Source organism: Gymnoscopelus braueri (genome assembly GCF_963280865.1).
Source record: "Gymnoscopelus braueri genome assembly, chromosome: 11".
NCBI classification, from domain to species: Eukaryota; Metazoa; Chordata; class Actinopteri; order Myctophiformes; family Myctophidae; genus Gymnoscopelus; species Gymnoscopelus braueri.
In genome coordinates, this window is record NC_137613.1 from 43,520,459 (window position 1) to 43,543,739 (window position 23,281).

General features: G+C 41.9%; 1 protein-coding gene across 1 annotated transcript in view; it reads right to left on the minus strand.

Moving 5' to 3' along the window:
* csmd3b (CUB and Sushi multiple domains 3b) overlaps nt 1–23,281 on the minus strand; it is a 592,566-nt gene that overhangs the window by 212,043 nt on the left and 357,242 nt on the right. Inside the window, exons 7-9 of the mRNA XM_080442703.1 lie at nt 16,462–16,539; nt 8,752–8,839; nt 8,274–8,398 (exon numbers count right to left, since the gene is read on the minus strand). Coding sequence (XP_080298829.1) covers nt 8,274–8,398; nt 8,752–8,839; nt 16,462–16,539 — 291 coding nt within the window. The remainder of the gene's footprint in view (nt 1–8,273; nt 8,399–8,751; nt 8,840–16,461; nt 16,540–23,281) is intronic.

Below are 23,281 nucleotides of genomic sequence, written 5' to 3' on the forward strand. Positions count from 1 at the left end.
ACGTTTCTATATATATAGCAACAACTAATGTACATGGATGCTATCCCGGATTTAGGTTACAGCAGCTCTAAATGAGTTTAAACAATACATTATTTAACTTTGGGGAATGAAATAGATGTTGGGGGGAAAAAAGTGTTAGTTAGTTTTAGTGATCACATGGTCAAAACTACCTTGCTACCGGGGGAAGGCGCTAGTCGGACGTTGATTGTGTATGCTGTTCAGCTGCGAGTCGAGCGATTCAAATAGGTAAGACATGCATTGTATTATTAATTATTGGTTATTGCTGCTGCTGCCGCCGTGCAGAGCCTGCATAATTGTCAATAACATTGTTGTGCCATGTAGCCAGGAACCGGCATTGTGAGCTGAGTGGTATGACATTCTTTAAAAATTACTTTAATAGGCTAATAACGAACAGGAAAGGAGGACAATCGTACATCATTGATATTACACCAGTTGATGTGTGCAGCCGGCCTGTGTAATCACTTTGTTCTATTGGTGTTGTGAAAATGGTGTGTTCAGTAACTTATTGGACTTATTGGAGTGTGTGTGTGTCACATTGCCGTATATCAGCTCTGATTTTAAGCGTTCACATTTACCGGCTCTCTAATCCTCAATGCAATAAGTAACTCATTCAAGTAACTCTGTGTGTGTGTGTGTGTGTGTGTGTGTGCGCGCACGTGCACCTGCTGTGCTGCGTGCTACATAACTAGTAACTATATAGTAACTAACTATCCAGTGTACCCGTGCACTTCAGCCTGTTGTTATGCTGTTGTGTGTGTGTGAGCGCGCGTGGCTGGCAAGGAAAACTGCGATGGCTGAATGACCATGTGGCCCTCATTTTGTTTTGTCTTGTCTTCGCCAAAAAGTTATGCATCGAAAAGTTCTTAGTACCCGGGAACACAAAAATGTCAGCATTTGGAATTCAACACAACTTTCGAAAGGACACATCTGCTACCTAGAAGACAAAGTAGTGGATATTATGCCTCATCCTCCTTGCTCAGTGCCCTTCAGAGGTCCCCACTGACTGGGACCTGACTGGGAACGTAGCCTGCAGAGTACTGTATGTATGACTACACGATTTTGATGGAGAGAGGTTGTTCTTCCTTTGAACCACACAGGGCTTCAGGAAACAACATCACTGACTTTAGTGTCATTGGCCGACTCCTCTGGGGGGGGGGTTTAGCCCATCACACGGGGGCTAAAAGCCAGGCCAGAGATCTGATTGGCTTAATTGTTTGCTGGATGCTTTTAATTGCTCATCAAATTTGCCAGCGACGATAACGACAATCTTAAGGAGCTAATCAAAGAGGTTATCGTTTCTGCAAAATCTGTGATAATGACTTGGATAACGAGGATAATAAGTGGGGACAGATCGCAGATGTTTTCCGCCTGTGTAGGGGAAGTGAAGCGGTCATGTCCTGACCTTATTGGCCAGGTCAGATCCTGTCTCGCCCCGTCGTTGCGATCCATGCTCTGATGGTGGTTTTAACCACTTGAATTCTATACTGTATACTTATAACTTGATCAGCTCTTTGTACACAGACCAAATATCTTGGCAGAAAACAATCTACAAGCTTTTTTTTTTCTCAAAATTTTGATCCCACAATTTTGTAACACATTTTTTCACCCAGTGCCAATTGCCTATGTGATCCTGGGCACTACTCTCCCTCTGCCAGCCTGGGGAGAGCCCCGAACTGAGCTCATGCCTCCTTCGATGTATGAGGAGCTCGCAAGCCGCTGCTTATCACCTGACAGGGGGAAGTTTCCCCGGTAGGACGTAGCGCGTGGAAGGAACACTTTATTCCAACCAGTTCCTTTCCCCTCCATCAGGCGCCCCGGCTGACCAGGGGGAGGCAGTATAGCAACCAGGATTACAGCATGTTTCTGTGAGGGTACCTACCCTAGGGGACACGGGGAGAACACGCAAACTCCACACAGAGAGGCCCTTACACCAACCCCACCTAGGGTACGGGCACTGATGACGGGGAGGAGAGGACACGCCCCCAGCGCCCACAGCGTCACCCGGTGGCAATCACAAGGGGGCAATCTACAAGCTTGTAGATTGGCTATTTTCGGCTAATTCCCCTCCCTCGGAATAATGGCGCTATGGGTTCAAGTGTTAACCTAAATGAAAGTTAGCCCTCAGGCATGTCTAGTTCTTCTCATCACCTAATCACTTCATCACCTCATGAGGCTCATCCCCTCGTGCCCTCAGGCATGTCTGGGTCAGCTCATCAAGCACGCTCCGACACAGAGGTGTACAGTACGTTATACGGGCAGGAAACCTCTGCACCGAGTGACTGATTTATATAACAACGTACTTACAGCACTGCACATGTCCTACTTCTTTAGAACAAAAAACATTGCAATACATTTTTTCCCCCCATAAAGGTCCTTACACACCAGGGCGAATTCTTCATGTGAATAAATACGTTTTTTTTAAAAACCTTATAAAGTCAATGCAAGCGTCCACATCAGTTTCGCGAAGCGAAAAAGCGTCTTTTAATTATTCGGAACGAGTCCGAATTTTGCGTATATTCGCATATTCGCCGGTGTGTTAGAATGCAACAAAAATTATTATGACGTCGGTATGAACTTATGCAATGATAGATTAACCTTGCCTAAATATGGGCACGGTTTAAGCCCGATCAGAGCCCCATTGACTTCCATTACAAAATGTAATTTGAATAAGAAAAACATTATAAAATGTGCCACATAATAATTAGTGGAGGTACTTCTGCGTCCTACTGGCAGTGTGCACAAGAAATGTGGCGTTGATCAGTCCAACAGTTTGCCATATCACCTCCAGACACAGATCGACAGACACTATTTTAAAATAAAGTACAAAGGCTATTGTGTTATCTTCGCTGGCAACTCTTCTGTTTCCATGGAAACTAACTTCAACTATGTTGAAAACATGGCGGCGGCAGAAAGCGCCAGAGACACCCCCAGAAGTCAACGGATAAGTATTCATCCACCGTGTTTGCTTATGGTCTCTACGTGCTTCACAGTTTGTTTGAAGAGTGTGGCGTCCTACGCACTGCGTAGGAGAGTTCTTGTCAGGCTGTTCAAATGCCAGCCAAACTATCTGCTGCATCGGGTCACATTCTTTTATAATGTTTGCCCTTAAGCTCAACGAGGTAATTCGCTGAGTAAGTGTCGCTGCAGTTTACAACAGGTCTAGGTTGAACACTCCTGAATATGAAGGATGTCATTCTGAAAAAGCTATAAATTATGTTTTGATGAAATGGCATGGTGACCTTATTATGACCTCAGCTCAACTTGTCTAAAGATGAGATGATTGAGCTCTTTGAAATGCTAACATTTTAATGAACTCAATTTTCATTTTTTATTTTTAAGAGGCGAGCACTCCCTATCAGTGGTCCTCAAACTTTTACATTTCAAGGACCCCCCAGTTTGATATGCAATTGGCCCACGGATCCCCATTTGATAACATTTTCTATCTCTAGGACTGCAATCTACACGCCATAAAATACTAACAAATGACTGTCTGTCTGTCTGTCTGGTTCTATGGGGCTAACCTTGCAAAATCAGCGCCACGTTTCCTGTCCATGCTGCAAGTAGGCCAAGGAAATACCTCCATGTATTTTCTTTTAACATGTATTACAGTTTTAGAAATATAAAACTTTTATATTTTTGTAATGGAAGTCAACGGCAGTCGGACCAGGCGGAAACCTTGCCCAAATATGTGTTCATATGTCATAGATATGTCACAGACCACCGGTTCTCAAAATGAGGTCCCCAGGGGTTCTTGAGGGGGGGGGGGGGGCGGGGGGGGGTTGATTGATTGAACCCTTACAGGTCTGTCACTCTGACAGTGTACCTTATGGGTCCATTTGGTTCCATTTGTACACTGTCAGAGTTGAACACAGTGCAGATTGACACCCCAGAGATAGACATCATAACAAATGGGGGTCCGTGACCTAATGCACATGACACTGGGGGGTCTTTGAAATTAAAAAGTTTGATAATCACTGTCATAGACAACAGACTGGCCACCGTCCGTGATCCACATGGGAGCCGTGGCGTCATTAGACCCTGTCTTGTTTATGTAAATCCAAATTTCAACGATGACTCAATACTGACTTTCACTTCCACGACGCATGCTGTCATCGTAGGATTAAACAGGCATGACATTGTTAGACGCTGGCCGTCGCATTCACTTATTCCCTCCTTCCTTCTCACTTTCCTCCTCCGGCGTCTTGCTATCCCTCTATCCCAGCCATTCCCTAACCTGTGGGCCATGAGGAGGATATTGCAAGCCCCCAAATTCATGGGTAAAACACAATATTAAAACATGAATTGCAAATCGTTTTCTTTAAAACTGTGAGAAATACATTTTCATTGTGATACAGTTAAATAAGAATTTAAAGTATACTATAATGTTAAGTTTCATTGATCAAGCAGGAACACAATAGATTGATTGGTCATTAAAATACGTTCTGAAAAATACACGGCCCCGCGCCCGCTTTCCAAATGTTCAAGTGGGCCCTGAGAAAAGGTTGGGAACCACTGCTCTATCCTCCTACATGTGTATCTCTTCTCTTTTCATCCTTCTTCTATACCTCTATCATCCCCTCATTCCTGACCTCTCTCTCTCTCTCTCTCCCTCTCCGCTTTAGATCTCACTAAGTTTTACTTTGGACTTTAAGTATGTCACAAAAAGAGCACACACACACACACGCACACGCACACGCACACACGTACACACGCACACACGCACACACGCACACGCACACACGCACACACGCACAGAATGAATATTGGTTTTTATGTTAAAGTATGTGTCTCCTGCTACACTCTGAGACCCACTGAAGGGAGACATGACAAATGACTTTGGCATTTAACATGACAGATGACCGCTGTGTGTGCGTGTGTGGGTCCACGCGTGCGTGTGTGTGTCTGTGGATGTCTGTGTATACTGTAGCTGTGTGTGTGTGTGTGTGTGTGCATGCATGTCCATATGTGTGTGGGTGTATGTGCGTGAGTGAGTGAGTGCGTGTGTGTGTGTGTGTGTGTGTGTGTGTGTGTGTGTGTGTGTGTGTGTGTGTGTGTGTGTGTGTGTGTGTGTGTGTGTGTGTGTGCAGTCCCTTTACAAACTAAAAGTAAGGCTTAAACCAGGGTGGAGGAGATAACGTCAGCCTGCACAGTATAATCCTTAGTGTTAGCTTAAAGGAGTAGTTTCACCCCAAAAATGACTTATTTTCGATTTCAATTCATCTTTATTTATTTCATTCATGGTTTTACATGATTACATGCATTTACTTTTCTTTTTTTACTTTTTACAAAGGAGCAGGAAGAAGATACATCTTATTTATACCTGCCCCTATCTACAATTAAAAGTCATCAAATAATAGATGCTCTGTCCAACCTATTTTCTATCAATTACACACCCCATGAAGCATTGAATTCATGGAGATTCTTTTGTTTGTGTCACATTCCTGAGCCAATAATTTGATGATGATAATAAAGATGCTAATGTATCCTGAAGGAGACTCTTCAATGCTTCATGGGGTGTGTAATTGATAGAAAATAAGTAATTTAGTGGGTGAACTACTCCTTTATCTAACACTTAAAACCTCTAATCTTTGTGAAACGGTTACAACTGTTATTGGACCGATTTTTGTTTTCCGTCCACCGGAAAATCTCTTTTTGCCGACTGTTTCCCCCCAGAATAGGCAAGCTGGGGTTCAAGTGGTTAACCACTTAAACCCTATATGGTTGAGCGGAGTTCCTCAGGGCTCTATACTAGTTTCTGTTCTTTGTTATTGTGGGGAAAGCAGAAAATATAGCCGATCGATAAGCTCACAATGCGTCGCGCTGCGACGCATTGTGAGCTTGTCGATCTGCTATATTTTCCTGCGAAAGCTTTCCCTACAATAACAGAAAAGTGGTTAAACCACTTTTATACTATACAGAAATGAGCTGATCTTCAAGTTCACAACACGTCGTCGTGAGCTTGTAGATTCATTTCAATGTGCGTCACACACTTGTACGACAGAGCATGAATTAGGCATTGCTGTACGGGGTCTGCTACTTTGTGCAAATTAACACTTTTACTGTGATTGTAAGGGAATAGCTGCAGTACTTCAGGTGGGGGGGGGACACGAAATATGCATGAATTCACATGCATGAATAACCGGTCCATTAAGAGAAGCCATGAAAACGGCACAAGTAGAATCTATGTCCTTTCACGTGCGAGTTATTACATTTTGTGAGTGTTTTTATCAATCTAAATCACTCAAGTTACTGAAAAGGTATAAGACCAGCACATCCCCCCCCCCAGTTAAAACGTTATACATTCTCTGCCACTTGGGGCCACTGATGTACAGTACAGTTCATGAAGTGTGAAAACAAAATATGTGTGTGTGTGTGTGTGTGTGTGTGTGTGTGTGTGTGTGTGTGTGTGTGTGTGTGTGTGTGTGTGTGTGTGTGTGTGTCTCACAGTGTGTGTCACGGTGTGCGTATCAACGCTGTCGATAAAAATCCTGTACTTAAAAGTACACATCCAAAATTCATCAAAGAAAAAAAGGGGAGCTTTTTAGAACCTTCACACCACTGGTTCTCAAAGTGGGGTCCGGGGACCCCCAGGGGTCCTTGGAGGGGTACCAGGGGGTCCCCAGCAAAATGTGTTAATATATAGCATCACAATAATTTTAACCACTTTAACCTTTTATACTTTGGCAATTCAAAAATAGCAGATATACAAGCTCATAGCTTGTAGATCTGCTATTTTTGAAAAATCGTGGAAAAATGTGTGCAAATCTTTGAATATATATATATTTTTAAAGCAAACATTTCTAACTCAAATCTTTGCTTCTGGGGGTTCCTGGAACAACAATATTTTGACATGGGGGTCCGCGGCCAAATACATTTTGGGGGTCCTTGACATGAAAAAGTTTGAGGACCACTGGCCTAGTGCCTATAGTGTCTATAGTGTCAAACTGGGGGTCCTTGAAGTTGAAAAGTTTTAGAATCCCTTCTTTATACCCTCACGTCCCTGGTCTGGGATTTTGTCCCTTTATTTCTTTCGAGTACTTCACTCCAATTTAACCCATTCAATCCGGGAACGCATACTGTGTCATTTTAGATGTTTTATCCATAACCATTATTTTATACTTTGGGCTATTCAAAAATAGCAGATCTACAAGCTCATAACGTGGCACCGAGTGCCGCGCTACGAGCTTGTAGATCTGCTATTTCTTTGAAAAATTAATGTGCAACATTTTGTGCAAATATTTTAATATAAATATTTTTTTTTTTCTTTGCTTCTGGGGATTCTACAAATGTCTTCTAAATCCTCAAAGTGTCTTATGTTGCTATAATATCAGTGGTTCTCAAACCTTTTCATGTCAAGGACCACCCAAAATGATATGTATTTGGCCACGGACACCCATCTAAAAATATTTTGTTCCAGGGACCCCCACCAGAGATTTGAGTAAAAAATGTATTCTATTCAGAGATTTGCACACATTTTCATTTTTTTTTTCTTCAAAAATAGCAGATCTACAAGCTCATAGCGCTTGTATATCAGCTATTTTTGAATAGCCAAAGAAATAAAAAAAATGACACAGATGCGTTTCCGGATTGAATGGGTTAAGAGCAGTAATTTAAGAGGTATTTTGGAACAGCCGAAACGCTTCAGTTTCCCCTCAGCCTTCAGCCACAGTTCATGAGGGAACGGCTGCAGAGCAGAACGCAGCCAGTGGCCTGTGCTCTCATGACCTTTAAGGGAAAAGAACTGAAAAAAAGAACCGTGCCCATGTTCCTTCACTGGAAACAACAACAACAACAACACTTGTTTTCTCTGAGGAGAGGTACTGTCAGGGTTTCAATTTGTAAAAAAAAACAAAAAAACTAAATGAAATGGGAGAGGGGGGAGGGGCATTTTCTTAACCAATTACACATGAAACCCATCAGGTGTGCAAGCATAAGCGGCACGGATGTTGCTTTTCTTCCGCTCCGTGTTTAATGAATGCAGCCGTTCTCACTGGCCGCGCACGGACGCACGTGATTTTTTTAATTATTTTTTTTAATTCGCTCTGGGCGGAAAATACATTGAAATGCATTGTATATAGGATGACCAGACGTCCCGCTGTACAGTTATTTTGAATGGCACATACACATTGTAATGTTTTGGTCTAGTTTAATTAGTGTTGACCTATGTGTAGTTCCTCTATGATTTAGCCTCTCTCGGTCAGTACTGTATGTGTGTCTGTAATGTGTGTGTGACAGTGGTTGTAATTGCTGACCTTTACAGACAGGCCTGTGGTCGCTCCACGCTGCAAACACCTCCGCCACTCTCTGACAGCTGATGGTTTTACTGCCCTGGAGCACGTAGTCCTCTCCACAGGTGAAGTGCACGTCACCGCCGATGCTGCACACACACACACACACACACACACACACACACACACACACACACACACACACGCACGCACACACACAGACACACAAAATGAACGAGAGAGAGTTTAAAAGAGACAGAACGTATATAGGTTAGAATCTGCATATCGTTGCTGTCGGGCAGAAATTTCATATTTCTATGACCTACTTCGTCGTACAAGAGTGATGCACAAAAGTAGTGAAAATGACCTGTGTGTGTGTGTGTGTGTGTGTGTGTGTGTGTGTGTGTGTGTGTGTGTGTGTGTGTGTGTGCGTGTGCGTGTGTGTGTGTGTGTGCGCGTGTGCGTGTGTGCGTGTGTGTGTGTGTGTGTGCATGCCTCCTACCTGAAATTGTTGCCGTTCCGCTTTCCATTCTCGGGCTCTCCGGGGTCGGGACAGGAGTTAGACGCCTGTCTCACACCACCTTCATTTACTACAGGCAGAGACAGACAGACGGGCAGGTTAGTGACAGACAGACAGACAGACAGACAGACAGACAGACAGACAGACAGACAGACAGACAGACAGACAGACAGACAGACATACAGACAGACAGACAGACAGACAGGTTAGTGACAGACAGACAGGTAGGGCAGGTTAGTGAGACACACAGATAGATGGCTTCCAGACACACTGACAAATCTCACACAGTGCAGCAGATCCATCATGGTTCAGGTGAACCATCTGGTGTCAGCCTTTCACACAACTTTTCCTTTAAAAGCAATTTACGCTGCTAGACTGGCTGTACTGTATCAAGTCCGCTGGCAACACAGACACACGCACACGCACGCACACGCACACACACACACACACACACACACACACACACACACACACACACACACACAGTCCACCCACGCATTATGTTCAACTTCAGACAGAAATACACGTACACATACGCGCGAGCATGCACACACACACATATCCATTCACAGACACAAACACGTGCCATTTGCAAGCCGACATAGATACAAACACATGCACACGCATTATGTTCAGACATACTGTGTAGAGATACACACATCACACGCACACGCGGACAAATATATCCGTTTGACTTCAATAAAGAAATTGCCTATGCTGTGTGGAACGCGCCGCGTCGAGTCCAATAGCAACATCCCCATAACGACCAGCTCCCAAGGTTTTGCATCAATCCAATTACCAATAAGTCAAACCAGCATTAAATTTCATTATGCGAATGAAAGAAATGAAACGTTTTGGTTTGTTTCTGGCTTCCTCCGATAATAGCGCCGTAAGTAAGTCAAAGCCAATGGTAATAAAAGAGGAAAAGAGGATTTAAGAAAATCTCTTGATCAGTATAAACAGATTAGATGTCAACCAATAAAATTGTTTATTCCCCTTTCAGTCGTAACTAAAATGTGCTGGCAGGCGCGAGTCTCCCTGTGGCTCCACAATCCATTGATGCCGGATTTGACTTCATCTGTAGTTGACATCCACTGTCTTCTTAACTTGTGGTGAGAAGGGACCCATTTCTTTCATTTAGTGAATTTAAAAGGGACATAGTGGAACCCTCAGTGATAATGTATCCATTTGCCGTGGTTAACGAACGTTTTCAAATAATAGTGCAATAAAAATAAAAATTTTGGCTCTGAGATGTAGCAGTATAAAGTGTTGAAAAATAGGACATACGCAAGTAAAGTAAAAAGTACCTCCCAATTGTACTTAACCCTTTAAGACCTGGAACGCATCTGTGTCATTTTTAGATTTCTTAAGCTATTTAAAAAAAAAAAAAAAAATTGAAAAAAAAATAATTTGAAAAACATTTTTTTTCCAAAAAACTGTTAGGATTTAGAAATCATTTTTAAGAATCGGCCTCAGGTCTTAATGGGTTAAGTACAGTACTTGTCTGCGTGCTTGTCGGTGGTCTCCGGTAGTCGTAAAGCCATAGGGATCACTGAGCACGTTGACACAGTGGTAAATCGGTGTGTCACATTGACACGTTCCGCTGCGGTGCCGGTTGACGCTCGGCAGAGCATTCTACATAAGATGCCACCCCGGGCCTGAGTCTGTGTTCAGGCATGTCTCTACACAGTAAAAAATACAGGGCTTTTACTACATTTATTATTTCTACATTGCAGTATTGCTACTTTTAGTGAAATGTAAAAAAAAAAAATCGGAGTACTTCTTTCACCAGCCAGGAGAAGGACAGACGAGGGACAGATAGTCCCAAACACCACGGACGGACGGACGCACGGACGGACGCACGGACGGACGGATAAGCGCACACTAGGGCTGTCAACTTTCCTCAGAAATGATATTCGAATATTGGTCTTAAAAATTGGCAGATATTCGAATCTATTCGAATATTATTATTATTATTATTATAAAAAAATATACATTTTTTTTTTCAAAGACAGAAACAATACAAAAAAATCACACCCAGTGTGAAGTGGGCGGTGTGGTCACAGTGGTCATCACAGTGATGGAAGAAGTGACGGAAGAAGTGATGGAAGAAACCATAACTTAAAAAAAACAAATTTATGTTTTTTTTTAAGTTATGGTCCTATTTATAGGGCTATGCACATGTGTCATGTTTCCCTAGCCAATCACAGTCCTGAATAGACTGTGATTGGCCAATCACGGTGCAGGGTTAGGGGGGTACATTTGTGGCCAATCACAGCGCAGGATTTGGTGTGCAAATATCCAAACCTCACATATAGGGGCGGTTTCACCGCCCAAAAACAATGTATCGAATGCTCGGATCCAATAAAACATATCTTTTGTTTGTTTTTATAACTTGATACATTGTTTTTTTTATTGTCCCTGTCAAATAAACTTTTTTTTTGTTTTGTTTAAATATTCAAATATTAATTTTCATATTCAAATCGGCCTCAGGTCTTAATGGGTTAATGAGCACAGGTCCCACATTGACTCGGTTTAGGTTCCTGTATGATGACAGCATTAGTGCTTTAATGACATTGGTAGCCTGGGCGAGAGAGATAGAAGATAGACTGTCACATTAACTCTTAACCCATTAAGACCTGAAGCCGATTCTACAAATGTCTTCAAAATCCCAAAAGTTTTCTGAAAAACGTGTGTTTCTATATCAGTGGTGCTCAAACTTTTTCATGTCAAGGACCCCCAAAATGATATGTATTTGGCGGCGGACCCCCATCTCAAAATATGTTGTTCCAGGGACCCCCCAGAAGCAAAGATTTGAGTTAAAAATGTTCGCTTTAAAAATATATATATTCAAAGATTTGCACACATTTTCACGTTTTTTCAAAAATAGCAGATCTACAAGCTTGAAGCGCGGCACTCGGTGCCGCGGTATGAGCTTGTATATCTGCTATTTTTGAATAGCCAAAGTGTAAAATAATGCTTTTTAGCTCAAATCAGATGCGTTCCAGGTCTCAATGGGTTAAGAGTGTGAAAATGGATCCGTTCCAGAAACCACCACGGGGCCCATTCTAGAGTTAAAGTAACACTGAGGTTTTGTGCAGTGCATCGCAATTGTATGAGCATGCATGCTTTAATGAAACCCGGGACCCCGGGGTGAGGGAATGCATTTATTCAGCCTGCGTTTGCTCCTCATCTTTTAATGAGCATGGTGGCCCCCGTGTGAGAATCCTAGTCTTCTAATAACATTTGAATTCACTTCATACAAAAGCCATGAACCAAGCCAAGGGCCATTAGGAGGCTCCGAACGAAGCCAACGTGGGCTTTTAGTGGTTGGTCCTTTGCTGATGCGCCGTGTGCAACCGGGCAGCAAAATCCTCAGTGTCAGTTTAACTCTGAGCGTGTCCAAATGGAACCAAATGGACCCGTATTTGAGTTGCAAATGGATAAATTAACATTGAACATTGATTTTAAAGTTACCTATTATAATGACGACCATGCAGCCTTGGTATTGACCTTGGTCATTTTTTCACATGCTTTTGTTACTTAGGCTTGTTTGTTATTACCCACAACGTTACCATTTGTATAGTCATTTAGACAGATGCTAGGCATCATTGTTTACCTGGTATCCTATAGTTTCAATGTACAGATCATTATTTTGGTAAGTAATTGTTTAGACTGATGCTATAGGTTCTTGGTTTACTCGTGATGCTAGTTTACTGAATCACTACACTGTCTCTCTGCATTTGATGTTAGGTGTTACTTATTGTAAGTGGCTCGACCTGGAACGCATCTGTGTCACTTTAGATTTCTTTGGCTATTCAAAAATAGCAGATATACAAGCACAAGCTTGTAGATCTGCTATTTTTGAAAAATATTTTTTTAGGATTTAGAAAACATTTGAAAGAATCGCCTCAGGTCTTAATGGGTTAAGAGTCTAGTAAATGCCTAAATTGTAAATTGTACTGTGCACGTTCATTCTGCTTTAGTTAGTCTAGTTATTCTGTTTTTCTATTTCCAAGCAAATGTGGGTTTATTTGCTTGGAAACATGATTGGATGTACGGAACCCACACATGCATGTGCATGTGCACACACACACACATGGCAATATGCACACACACACACACACACACATACACACGCACACGCACACACACACACACACACACACACACACACACACACACACACACACAGACACAATATCTGCCTGGGCTTCCTGTGTTACATGCATGTCTGTGCCAGCAGGCAAGAATAGGCCGGTATGTGTGTGCGTGTGTGTGTGTGTGTGTGTGTGTGTGTGTGTGTGTGTGTGTGTGTGTGTGTGTGTGCGTGTGCGTGCGTGCGTGCTTGCGTGCGTGCGTGCATGTGCTGGTACTGTAACAAGACCCTCTGTTGTGGCTTTAATAGTCCAGATGGTCAAATTAGCCGCTCCAACAAAGCAACAAACTATCTACTGTAGCTAGCACGCAACACACACACACACACACACACACACACACACACACACACACACACACACACACACACACACACACACACACACACACACACACACACACACACACACACACACACACACACACACACATACACACACACACACACACACACACACATATATAGTACACTGTACAGACATTAACGCTGGCGCATACATACAGATACTGGCAAACACATATAGAAATTCACACAGTGGCTGTCTGCTTGGCTTTCTGCTCCACTGAATGGATGAACCAATCAGAGCAGAGCAAATTAACATCTGAACCAATCAGAGCCAGACTAATTAACATACAAATTAACATCTGTAGAATCAAACTTCAACCATGACTCCACAGCCTGTCAGAGAACAGAATAATCTGCTTTCATCTCTCTCTCTCTCTGTCTCTCTCTCTCACAGACACACACACACACACACACACACACACACACACACACACACACACACACACACACACACACACACACACACACACACCAACAAAGTCAGCAAGCAAATTAGAAAACAAGCAACTAAAGAACAAACAGAGTGATAAATGAATGACAATCAGGCATGCATAATGAAGAGCAGATACTGTGGGACAGTCAGGTGAGTTGTAGCTACAGAGTGTGAATACCTGCTTTTGTCTGCCAGTGTTTTCATTTTGCGTGGGTTTAATTAAGCGTATTTCCAAGTGTCTATTTAATTTTGAGCTTGTTCATGTTTGTGTTGTGCTTATAGACATGTACCGTATATATTCGTCCTTGTGTACATGTCCGTGTGTGTGTGTGCGAGTGCGTGCGTACGTGTGTGTGTGATCAGTGCATGCATACATGCGCATATCTGTTTGTATACATTGCAATGGAGAAAATATATCATTTAATGCAAGTACATGAAACGTAATTGTGTGTCTTCAGAAAACTTAAAATGGACCTGTGTATTTTATTGAGAGCGAGAGAGAGAGAGAGAGAGAGAGAGAGAGAGAGAGAGAGAGAGAGAGAGAGAGAGAGAGAGAGAGAGAGAGAGAGAGAGAGAGAGAGAGAGAGAGAGAGAGAGAGCGTGCATGTGTGCATGCGTGCGTGCAGGTATTGAACAGGAGGCTGTATTTTATCTATTAGCAGTAGGGTGCCACGTACTCAATAGGCGAATAATGATTGTGGGCTAACTAGACAGGAAACACATTAAATCCATCGATATCAGCACTATTACCTAGAGGATACGAGATATTGACCCTAATACATACTGTAGTGTGGGAGTGCATGTGCATGTGCATGTACACGTGTGTGTGCAACTGAATAGATGTAGATGGAGCGATATAAAGAGGGGAAAGAGATGATGTAGTCGGAGAAGGAGTTAAGAGGCGATAGTAAGTATGGGGTCAACGGAGAGACGAATTAGTTTGCGAATGGCAGCATTTTATTGGTGCATATAAAGTATTGGGACAGATTTAAAATGCTAGTCATGAAGTTGCCAACTTTAACTTAAGAACCAGTAAACACTACTTAAGCCCCGATAATAAGTCACTTTCTCTATTCCCAACCTTTTGGATCCGGGCCCACTTGAAAATCTTGAAAGCGTGCATTTTCAGAGCTTGTTTATTTATTTACCGGTTTCACCCTGAAAACACATTTTTCAAGGTTTTAAAGAAGAAATGCCACGTATTTGTTTTTAACATTATTATTTTTTTAATATTAATGTTATATTCTTAAAAAAAAAAAAATCTTGTGCAATAACATTGCGGCCCACCAGTGGGCCCTGGCCCACAGGTTGGGAATCGCTGCTCTATTATCGTCGATATATCTCTTTGGAGTCGTTGGCTGTTGTTGACTTAATTCCTCTAGGTCAGCAGTAAGTACTACATGGTTGGGAATGCGAATAAGCAAGGTTCAGATTTATCAATATAGGCTCAAATCATTATGCTCCTGTTACAGAGATTAAAGTTAGACATGAATAACTTTAACGGATGCTTCTAATTTTATTGCTTAAACCTATGGGGAATCCATTAACTTCAATAATAATAAAAAAAAAGCCTAGGATGCGCTGCAATAACTTGGCGCAACAAAATCTACAAGTGTAGCGTGAGCATCTTTCTAAAGCTTATTTATAATTCATACTCCATCGCATGTCCGTGTCCCTCTGCGTCGCTCGCCTGACAAGAGCCGATTTACAAGCTCACAAATCACTCTTCAAATCACTTTTCTACACTTGTAGATCGTCTCTTATCGGCGAGCGGCGCCTTCGTGCGACGGAGTATGAATCAGGCTTGAGGAGGAGGAGGAAGAGGAGGAGAGATGGGATGAGGAAGAGAGAGAGAGAAAGAGCAGACGATGTTAAAAAGGAAGAGTCAAGAGGCAGGACGGACATGCGACGTCACACCGGCTGATCCACAAGCGCAGCCCAGAGCAGGCAACAGTCATGATCAACCATTTTGTCAAAACAAAGTCATCATGAACCTTATAGCAAAAGCAAGCCATGCAGCAGCATGCACAGAACCAGTAAGCAAGGCCAAAACACATACACAAACAATACCAAAGTAATCATAAAATGAAACGAAAGACATGACAAAAAAACTGGCAGCCATGCAGAATATAAAATGCATGCTCTTGCAAAGGCCGGGTCAAAACATAAGTAACACCAGGAGCCCTATTTTGCACATCTTAATAATAACCAGATCATAGTGTCTGAACTTAAAATGCGCCAAGGCGCTATACGCGGTAAACGGCCCTGAATTAGTCACAACATGGCGCCATGACTAATTCAGGCCTTTTACCGTCCTCAAAATAGCAAAACAGCATTGGCCACGCCTCCAAGTCTTTAGTTAAGACCCACCCGGTAATTAAGATGCGCAAAATAGGGCCCTGGATGTATACAAATAAACCCTACACTTATTTGACCGGAGTCCCCCAGGGCTCTATACTTCATCTTTTCATTTTCCCCCCATATACTGTACATCAAATCTCTTTGTCCAATATAGGCAATCTACAGGCTCACAAGGCGTCGTGTTGCAAGGCGTTGTGAGCTCATACATTGTCAATTTTTGTCAAATGTTCACCCCAGAATACGGACGGTTAAAACACAGGCCTTTTTAAGAAATTAAAAAAAAGAAGAAAAAGCATGCCAAAACATAAGGAAACCAAGCCATTCCAAGCCAAACCAAGCCACCACAGGTACGTTAGTTAGCCATAATCAAAGTGAGAGTAAGGTGTGAACTCACAGATTGAAAACTTGTTGCTGGAGTCTTTGCCAGGGAATAATTTAACGCCCCGCGATTTAAAATCTACTGATCGCTTCACTGCAGAGGAGAACAGAATACAAAAAGAGAAGAGAAAAAAAAAGTAAATTAAATTATCAGAGAACAGATTGGGGGGAAAAGGAGAAGAAAAAGAAAAGATTAAGCAAAGGAATAAAAAAAATGACCCATTCTTCTCCCTCACGGTGATGTGAGAGAGAAGAGTAAAGCATAAAAGAAAGAAGTCACTTGGCAAAAGGAAATAGTAAGATGGCAGAAATGGAGAGAGGGAGAAGAAGACGGCAACAGTCAGAGCCAAAGAGAGAGAGAGAGAGAGAGAGAGAGAGAGAGAGAGAGAGAGAAAGAGAGAGAGAGAAAGAGAGAGAAAAGCAGGAACATGACTTCAACAACAGCTGCATTCAGAGCATTTGTTTATTTGATAAGCTAGATCACCCCCTGTCTATCTTTCACACACACACACACACACACACACACACACACACACACACACACACACACACACGCACACGCACACGCACACGCACACGCGCACGCGCCAGATGTGTCGGTATTTCGCAGGACACCGTATGATTTATGCTGAACAGAAGCCGGGAGTAAGAGAAAAGCTGGCATCATCTTTAATCAGAATGACACTTCTGCAGCTCTGCTGTCAAAACTCTTGAGAAAGCGATACGTGGCGAGAAGAGAAGGGCTCAAACTTATCAGGGTCACTCAAAGACAAGACAAGAGGAATGCTGAAGAGATGATGGAAGCATTCGTGGTGTCAGCCGTGTCAAATCTGTCCCTGCAAACACAGCTGACATCGTTTTGTTACAGGGTTAACATCATTGTCCTTTTTCGTCCTACTGTAACTTATCACAGAATGACACGCTCGCGCTATGAAAGATAAAAGATATAGCCAGACACAGAGAGAGATAGAGACGGGGACATGAGATGTGTCACGTGGTGGTCAAGGGCCATATTGGACATGATGACAAACATTTGATGTGCATTAACTCACGGGACCCCGATTTGATGCGATTTGTATCTCTGAGACTTCAATCTACACGTTGAGATGTAAAGGTGCGTTCCCACCTCGAGATAAAATATTAGTTCAAGCGGCGCGATTACATACAAATCAATGCAAAGACGCAACGTTGTATCGAGCCGCGCAGACGGCGCGAACAAAGCGTTCCGTCCAACGCATTCTCACCCTAAAGAGTCAACAACTTGACTCCTTGGGACGGACATCCCAAGAAGTCAAACGTTGACTGGAAGGGCGGGGGCAAATATGTCACATGATGACTAGGGGAGACAATGATTTACGATTGTGTCCCTACCGGGACATAACTGGAACGGCTCTGAGTCGGCTCAATCGAACTTTGCAACGCTCTGCACGGCGACTCTGTAGATTGTAAAAGTACCCCCTTCCAGTCACCGTTTGACTTCTTGGGATGTCACATCCCAACAAGTGAAAATATGCATTTTGGGGAGTGAGACAGTGTCGCCTCGTTATCTTCACTCCAGGTGAACAATCCGAAGTGAGGCGACGATCGCCTCACGTTTACCAACGCTGACCGCCGTGACCAAAGTGAAGCGATTCAAGCGACTGGAAAGATATTTTATCTTGCGGTGGAAATGTACCTTTAGGGTCCATTTTCACACCCTCAGAGTTAAATGCATTGTTCAGGTGAGAATTCCCATTTCCCATCTGCACTGTAATATTTGTTGTAATGGGGGTAGTAACACTATGACTCTAAGTACATGCAGAGTGATTTAAACTGGACTCACTGTAGATTAGATTTTTTTTCTCTTTCCGGTCTCTTACTCTATCATAATTAATGAAGACATTATCACCATAAATGATGCAAGCACTGTAAACACAAAGATCTCACTCTGAATAACAAACCCACTGTGACAAATCACCTTAATGAATGGCTGATAGATGGCAGACAGACGTCATTTTCATAATGACCTGACAGGCTAATGCATTGCTTGGTGATAGATACCAGATGAGTTAATGTACTAACAATTAGCTGACTGGGGTACAATGGCACGTGCGCACGCACACGCACGCACGCACGCGCGCGCACGCACGCACACACACACACACACACACACACACACACACACACACACACACACACACACACACACACACACACACACACACACACACACACACACACACACACACACACACACACACACACACACACACACACACACACGAATGGTATTCCATTTACCACTGTGATATTAAATCATGTATTTTTAAAGTAACAATTAGCCTAATGTTGAACACAGGCTACATATAGGTGCTCAAAATCAATGGCAGTCCATTAACCATTGTGACATTGGGTTTCCGTGTGCCATGGGGACATAATGTGCTAAGTCTCTCATGTTGTACAATGGCTTCATAGAAGAATAAACGTATATTTATATCCTATAAAAGTACCAACACACAAGTACAGCTACGTTATTTGACCTATATTTAAAAAAAAAATGTGATGGCTATGGTTCAATTAACTTTAATTGCATTAGACCTTATACATTTGCATTATATGGCTGACATGTTGACGTATAATAGTTGCAGGGAATTAGCAGCGCATGTTTAGCATATTGACACATTAACACATTAGTATTGCATGATTAACATGCTGACATATCATTTTGTAACCACAGTTGTATTACATGGCATATTTAGGTACTACCAATATATTATTCCATAAATGAAATATATTTAATGTATTACGCTGTACAATGTAATTACGCCTAGTGCCGCGCGGCAAAAATACTGTCATTCAATCAAAAAGACTACAGAACAACATTAGTATCTAAGAACAGGGTGGCATGTTTTCCTTCAACAGCAATTATATTCAAATTTCAAGCATGAAAACCAAATTTTCTTCTATTAGACAGTTTCCTTTAAAGGTTTAATTTTCTTAAGTCTAATTTATGCTCCGTCGCACGACGGTGTTGCGCATAAAAAAAATAGCTGACCTACAAGCTTAGCTCACAATATGCGTTGTTGTGTGAAGAAGTATAAAATCTAGCTTTTTGGATTGACAGCACACTTTGCACGCTTGGACTGAGCTCACACCTGGCAGTATACTGTATGTGGATGTAAACATTAAATGAAAATATATGAAATATGAATGAATTTACTACAAATATTAGGGGTGCAATAGTTAATTAGTTAACTAATTAATTAAATCAATCAATGAATAAAACTAGATTTGAATTCATTCATCGATTTTCAAAAGTAGTGAAAATAGTCGATTTACGAGCTTTATCTATCAGCTCACAGCATGCCTTGATGAGAAGCATTGTGAGTAAACAGGCTTTTTTCAAACAAAGTAAAACAAATAGGGCTTAAGTGGTAAATCAGACAAATCGGTAAAAAAATTTGATTCACTGATATATGAAAAAATGAAATTTGCTTCTCAATTATTCAATTAATCAAAAAAACATAATCGATAGAATAATCACTAAGAAGATAATTCATAGTTTCAGCGTTAATATTGTCCCTATCATGCATGTTACCTACTAATGAGAGCTATGGGTGCTCCTGAGGGACATGGTGCCCAGCTGCAGTAAGCATCACAGTAATGTGATATAGCCAGCCAGACAGAATGATACGCATCATAAGTTCAGCACGCCAGTATGCCTCGGCTAGAGCGTGAACTGACTTCACCTTACCAAATTCACCTACGAAAATAATTACTACGGTATGTAATGTAGTAATCCTAGACAGCACGCTGTCACATCCTCGGTCTAGCCTTGAGAATATGAACAACTTTCTCTTAACAGCCAAAAGTAAGAGAAGCAAGGCTCCAGCTGTTGTTTGTTTATTGTTTATTCCGCCCCTTGGGGACAAACGGAGCTGAAGCCTCACCAGACGCCATGGCTTGATGTCTGCCGCTGCACTACCCAGCAAAATCACATTATGCATTTTTGAATGGATTTCAGACAACACATAGCCTCAATTCAACCAAGAGGAAAAACAGCCAGCTTTTCTTTTTTTTTTTACGTTGGCTCAAGAATATGTTCTGCAACAACAACATTATCGAAGTCGAACAAGGGAGCTGCAAAGTGTGACTAGAGCATATTGAGAGTGTGATTTAGCACCGGAGTAATTTACACTTGTGGCTATAATGACTGGCTTTAATAAACACCGTTTCATGTCAGCTCATCCATCATTCCGTCCTACTGCTGCCTCGGAGGGACACACACACACACACACACACACACACACACACCAGAGCTGTTTTACATTAAACAGCGTGTAATATCGCAACTAACAGCAACATCATTAACAAAGCATGGTAATATGAAGAGAACTTTTAAGAGACACTTCAACAAAATAAGCACATAACCCATTAAGCTGAATTTTGTGGCTGTCGGGTGGGAACCATACAGCATGTCTAAAACCGGTACTTTTAGGAAATGGAAACATAAGAATGTGTTTCAATGGCTCCAATGTAGTCATTAATTTAATTACTTAGTATAACTAAGCTCTTGCTAATACTTTTCTTTGGTTCAATATTTATAAAACCCACAGACATGATAGGACCACAATGGAAACAAGTCCCCAGGATTTTGTTTGTGTTATCCTTTTAGCCTTAATGTCTTGTGAGACCGCCGGACATTTTTGGGTGAACTACTCCTTTAACCCATTAAGACCTGGAATGCATCTGTGTGCCGCGTTATGAGCTTGTAGATCTGCTATTTTTGAAAAATCTTGAAAACATTTCTTTAAGATTTTTTTCAAATTTCTGTGTTAAAATATTTTTTAAGAATCGCCTCAGGTCTTAAAGGGTTAACCACTTTCAAACTGCCCTTCCTATGTAGGGCATGTCATAATAGGTAAACATTTTCAAACAATTGTTTAAAATAGCAAAAATAGCAGATCTACAAGCTCACATCTCACACCTGTGAGCTTGTAGATCGGCTATTTTCACAATTACATAATGACAAAGAAATAGGGCATCATTTTTTATATATATTTTTTAAGAAGAAAAAGAAAAAGAATAATACGGAGATACAAGGTTTCTGCCCGACAGCAACAGAATTGCTGAATTGACGTTATTCCCACTAGCTCTCTATTGATGTGGCAGGCTAACCACAGAGACAGGTTGCAGTAATTTGGTCTTATTGACTTATCGTACCTGATCTTATCAAAGCCTCAACAGGGGAACAACCACATTCCATTCAGGACACACAAATCTAAATGGTGCATTTATATACGGCGTCTTTCTCCACAGTGCTTTACAATGTGCATCACATTCTCTCACCGACTTTGGAGGAAACCATGGCGAGGCACCAACCTGCTCATCCAGGAGCAGTTAGGGGTGTCCAGAGCCATATAAGGAGAGTTGCGTCACCTCCGTTCACTCGGGCCAGTCTTCAAAGCCCTGAACCGGAAGTTTACGGAGTCTGTGAGCGTTAGTTTACATGTGACCACGTGACCGCTGCTGTTTTCTGCCCCCAAGGTGATGCAACTCTCTAAAACAAGGCTCTGGGGGGTGTCTGGCTAAAGAGCACTTCGATCTGCTTCAATATCTTTGAATATATGTATATGTTTTAAAGCGAACAATTTTCTTTCTGATCAGTGCTTCTGGGGGGTCCCTGGAACAACATATTTTGAGATGGGGGTCCGCGGCCGAATACATTTCATTTTGGGGGTCCTTGACATGGAAAAGTCGGAGCACCGCTGATATAGTAGCAACATACTGTTAGGATTTAGAAAACATTTTTAGATATGTATTTGGCTGCGGACCCCCATCTCAAAGTGTTTTGTTCCAGGGACCCCCCAGAAGCAAATATTTGAGTTACAAATGTTCGCTTAAAAATATATATATAATCAAAGATTTGCCCAAATTTACACGATTTTTCCAAAATAGCAGATCTACAAGCTCAATGTGAGCTTGTAGATTGGCTATTTTTGAATAGCTTTTCCCGGATTTTTAAGGCAGATGCATACTTAGTTGCATGCTGCATCGCATTGTAAGCTTGTCGATCAGCTACTTTCAGTGTGCAGCACCCCAGCGCAACGAAGCATATCAAGCGCTTTAGATCACAAAAACTGCGATTCAAAGGAGTGCCGATTCAGCCCGTTTAGAACGACAAATATGGGTCACCGTGAGCTGAAAAAACAGATTGATTAATGTGTGTCATAAAAGCTGTCCTGTGCTAATATTGATCATAGTTAAATATGGCCGTGTTGTTCCTTCCTACAGGGAGCATCAGTTCTATGGAAAACAACAGATGGAAAGGCAGATGTGCTCAAACTAAACTGTATTTCTCTACCAAGAGAAAACACAGTAAACCCAACTATATTTCACAGCAAACACGATTAACCCATTAAGACCGGGGAAGCCTAAGTGTCATTTTAGACTTTTTCGGCTATTCAAAAATAGCAGATATACAAGCTCGTATACGAGCTTGTAGATCTGCTATTTTTGAAAAATCGTGAAAATGTGTGCAAATCTTTGAATAATATATATTTTTAAAGTGAACATTTGCAACTCAAATCTTTGCTTCCGGGGGGTCCCTGGAACAAAACATTTTGAGATGGGGGTCCGCGGCCAAATACATATACATTTTGGGGGTCCTTGACGTGAAAAGGTTTGAGAACCACTGAGGTACAGCAGCATTTAAAAAAAAAAAGCAGTTAGGATTCAGAAGACATTTTGTAGAATCGGGCCTCAGGTCTTATTGGGTTAAGCAGCAAAACTAAACTATATTTCAACACTAACAGGATCCATGCAAAACTGCTTTTCCACTGTAGCACAACACGGCG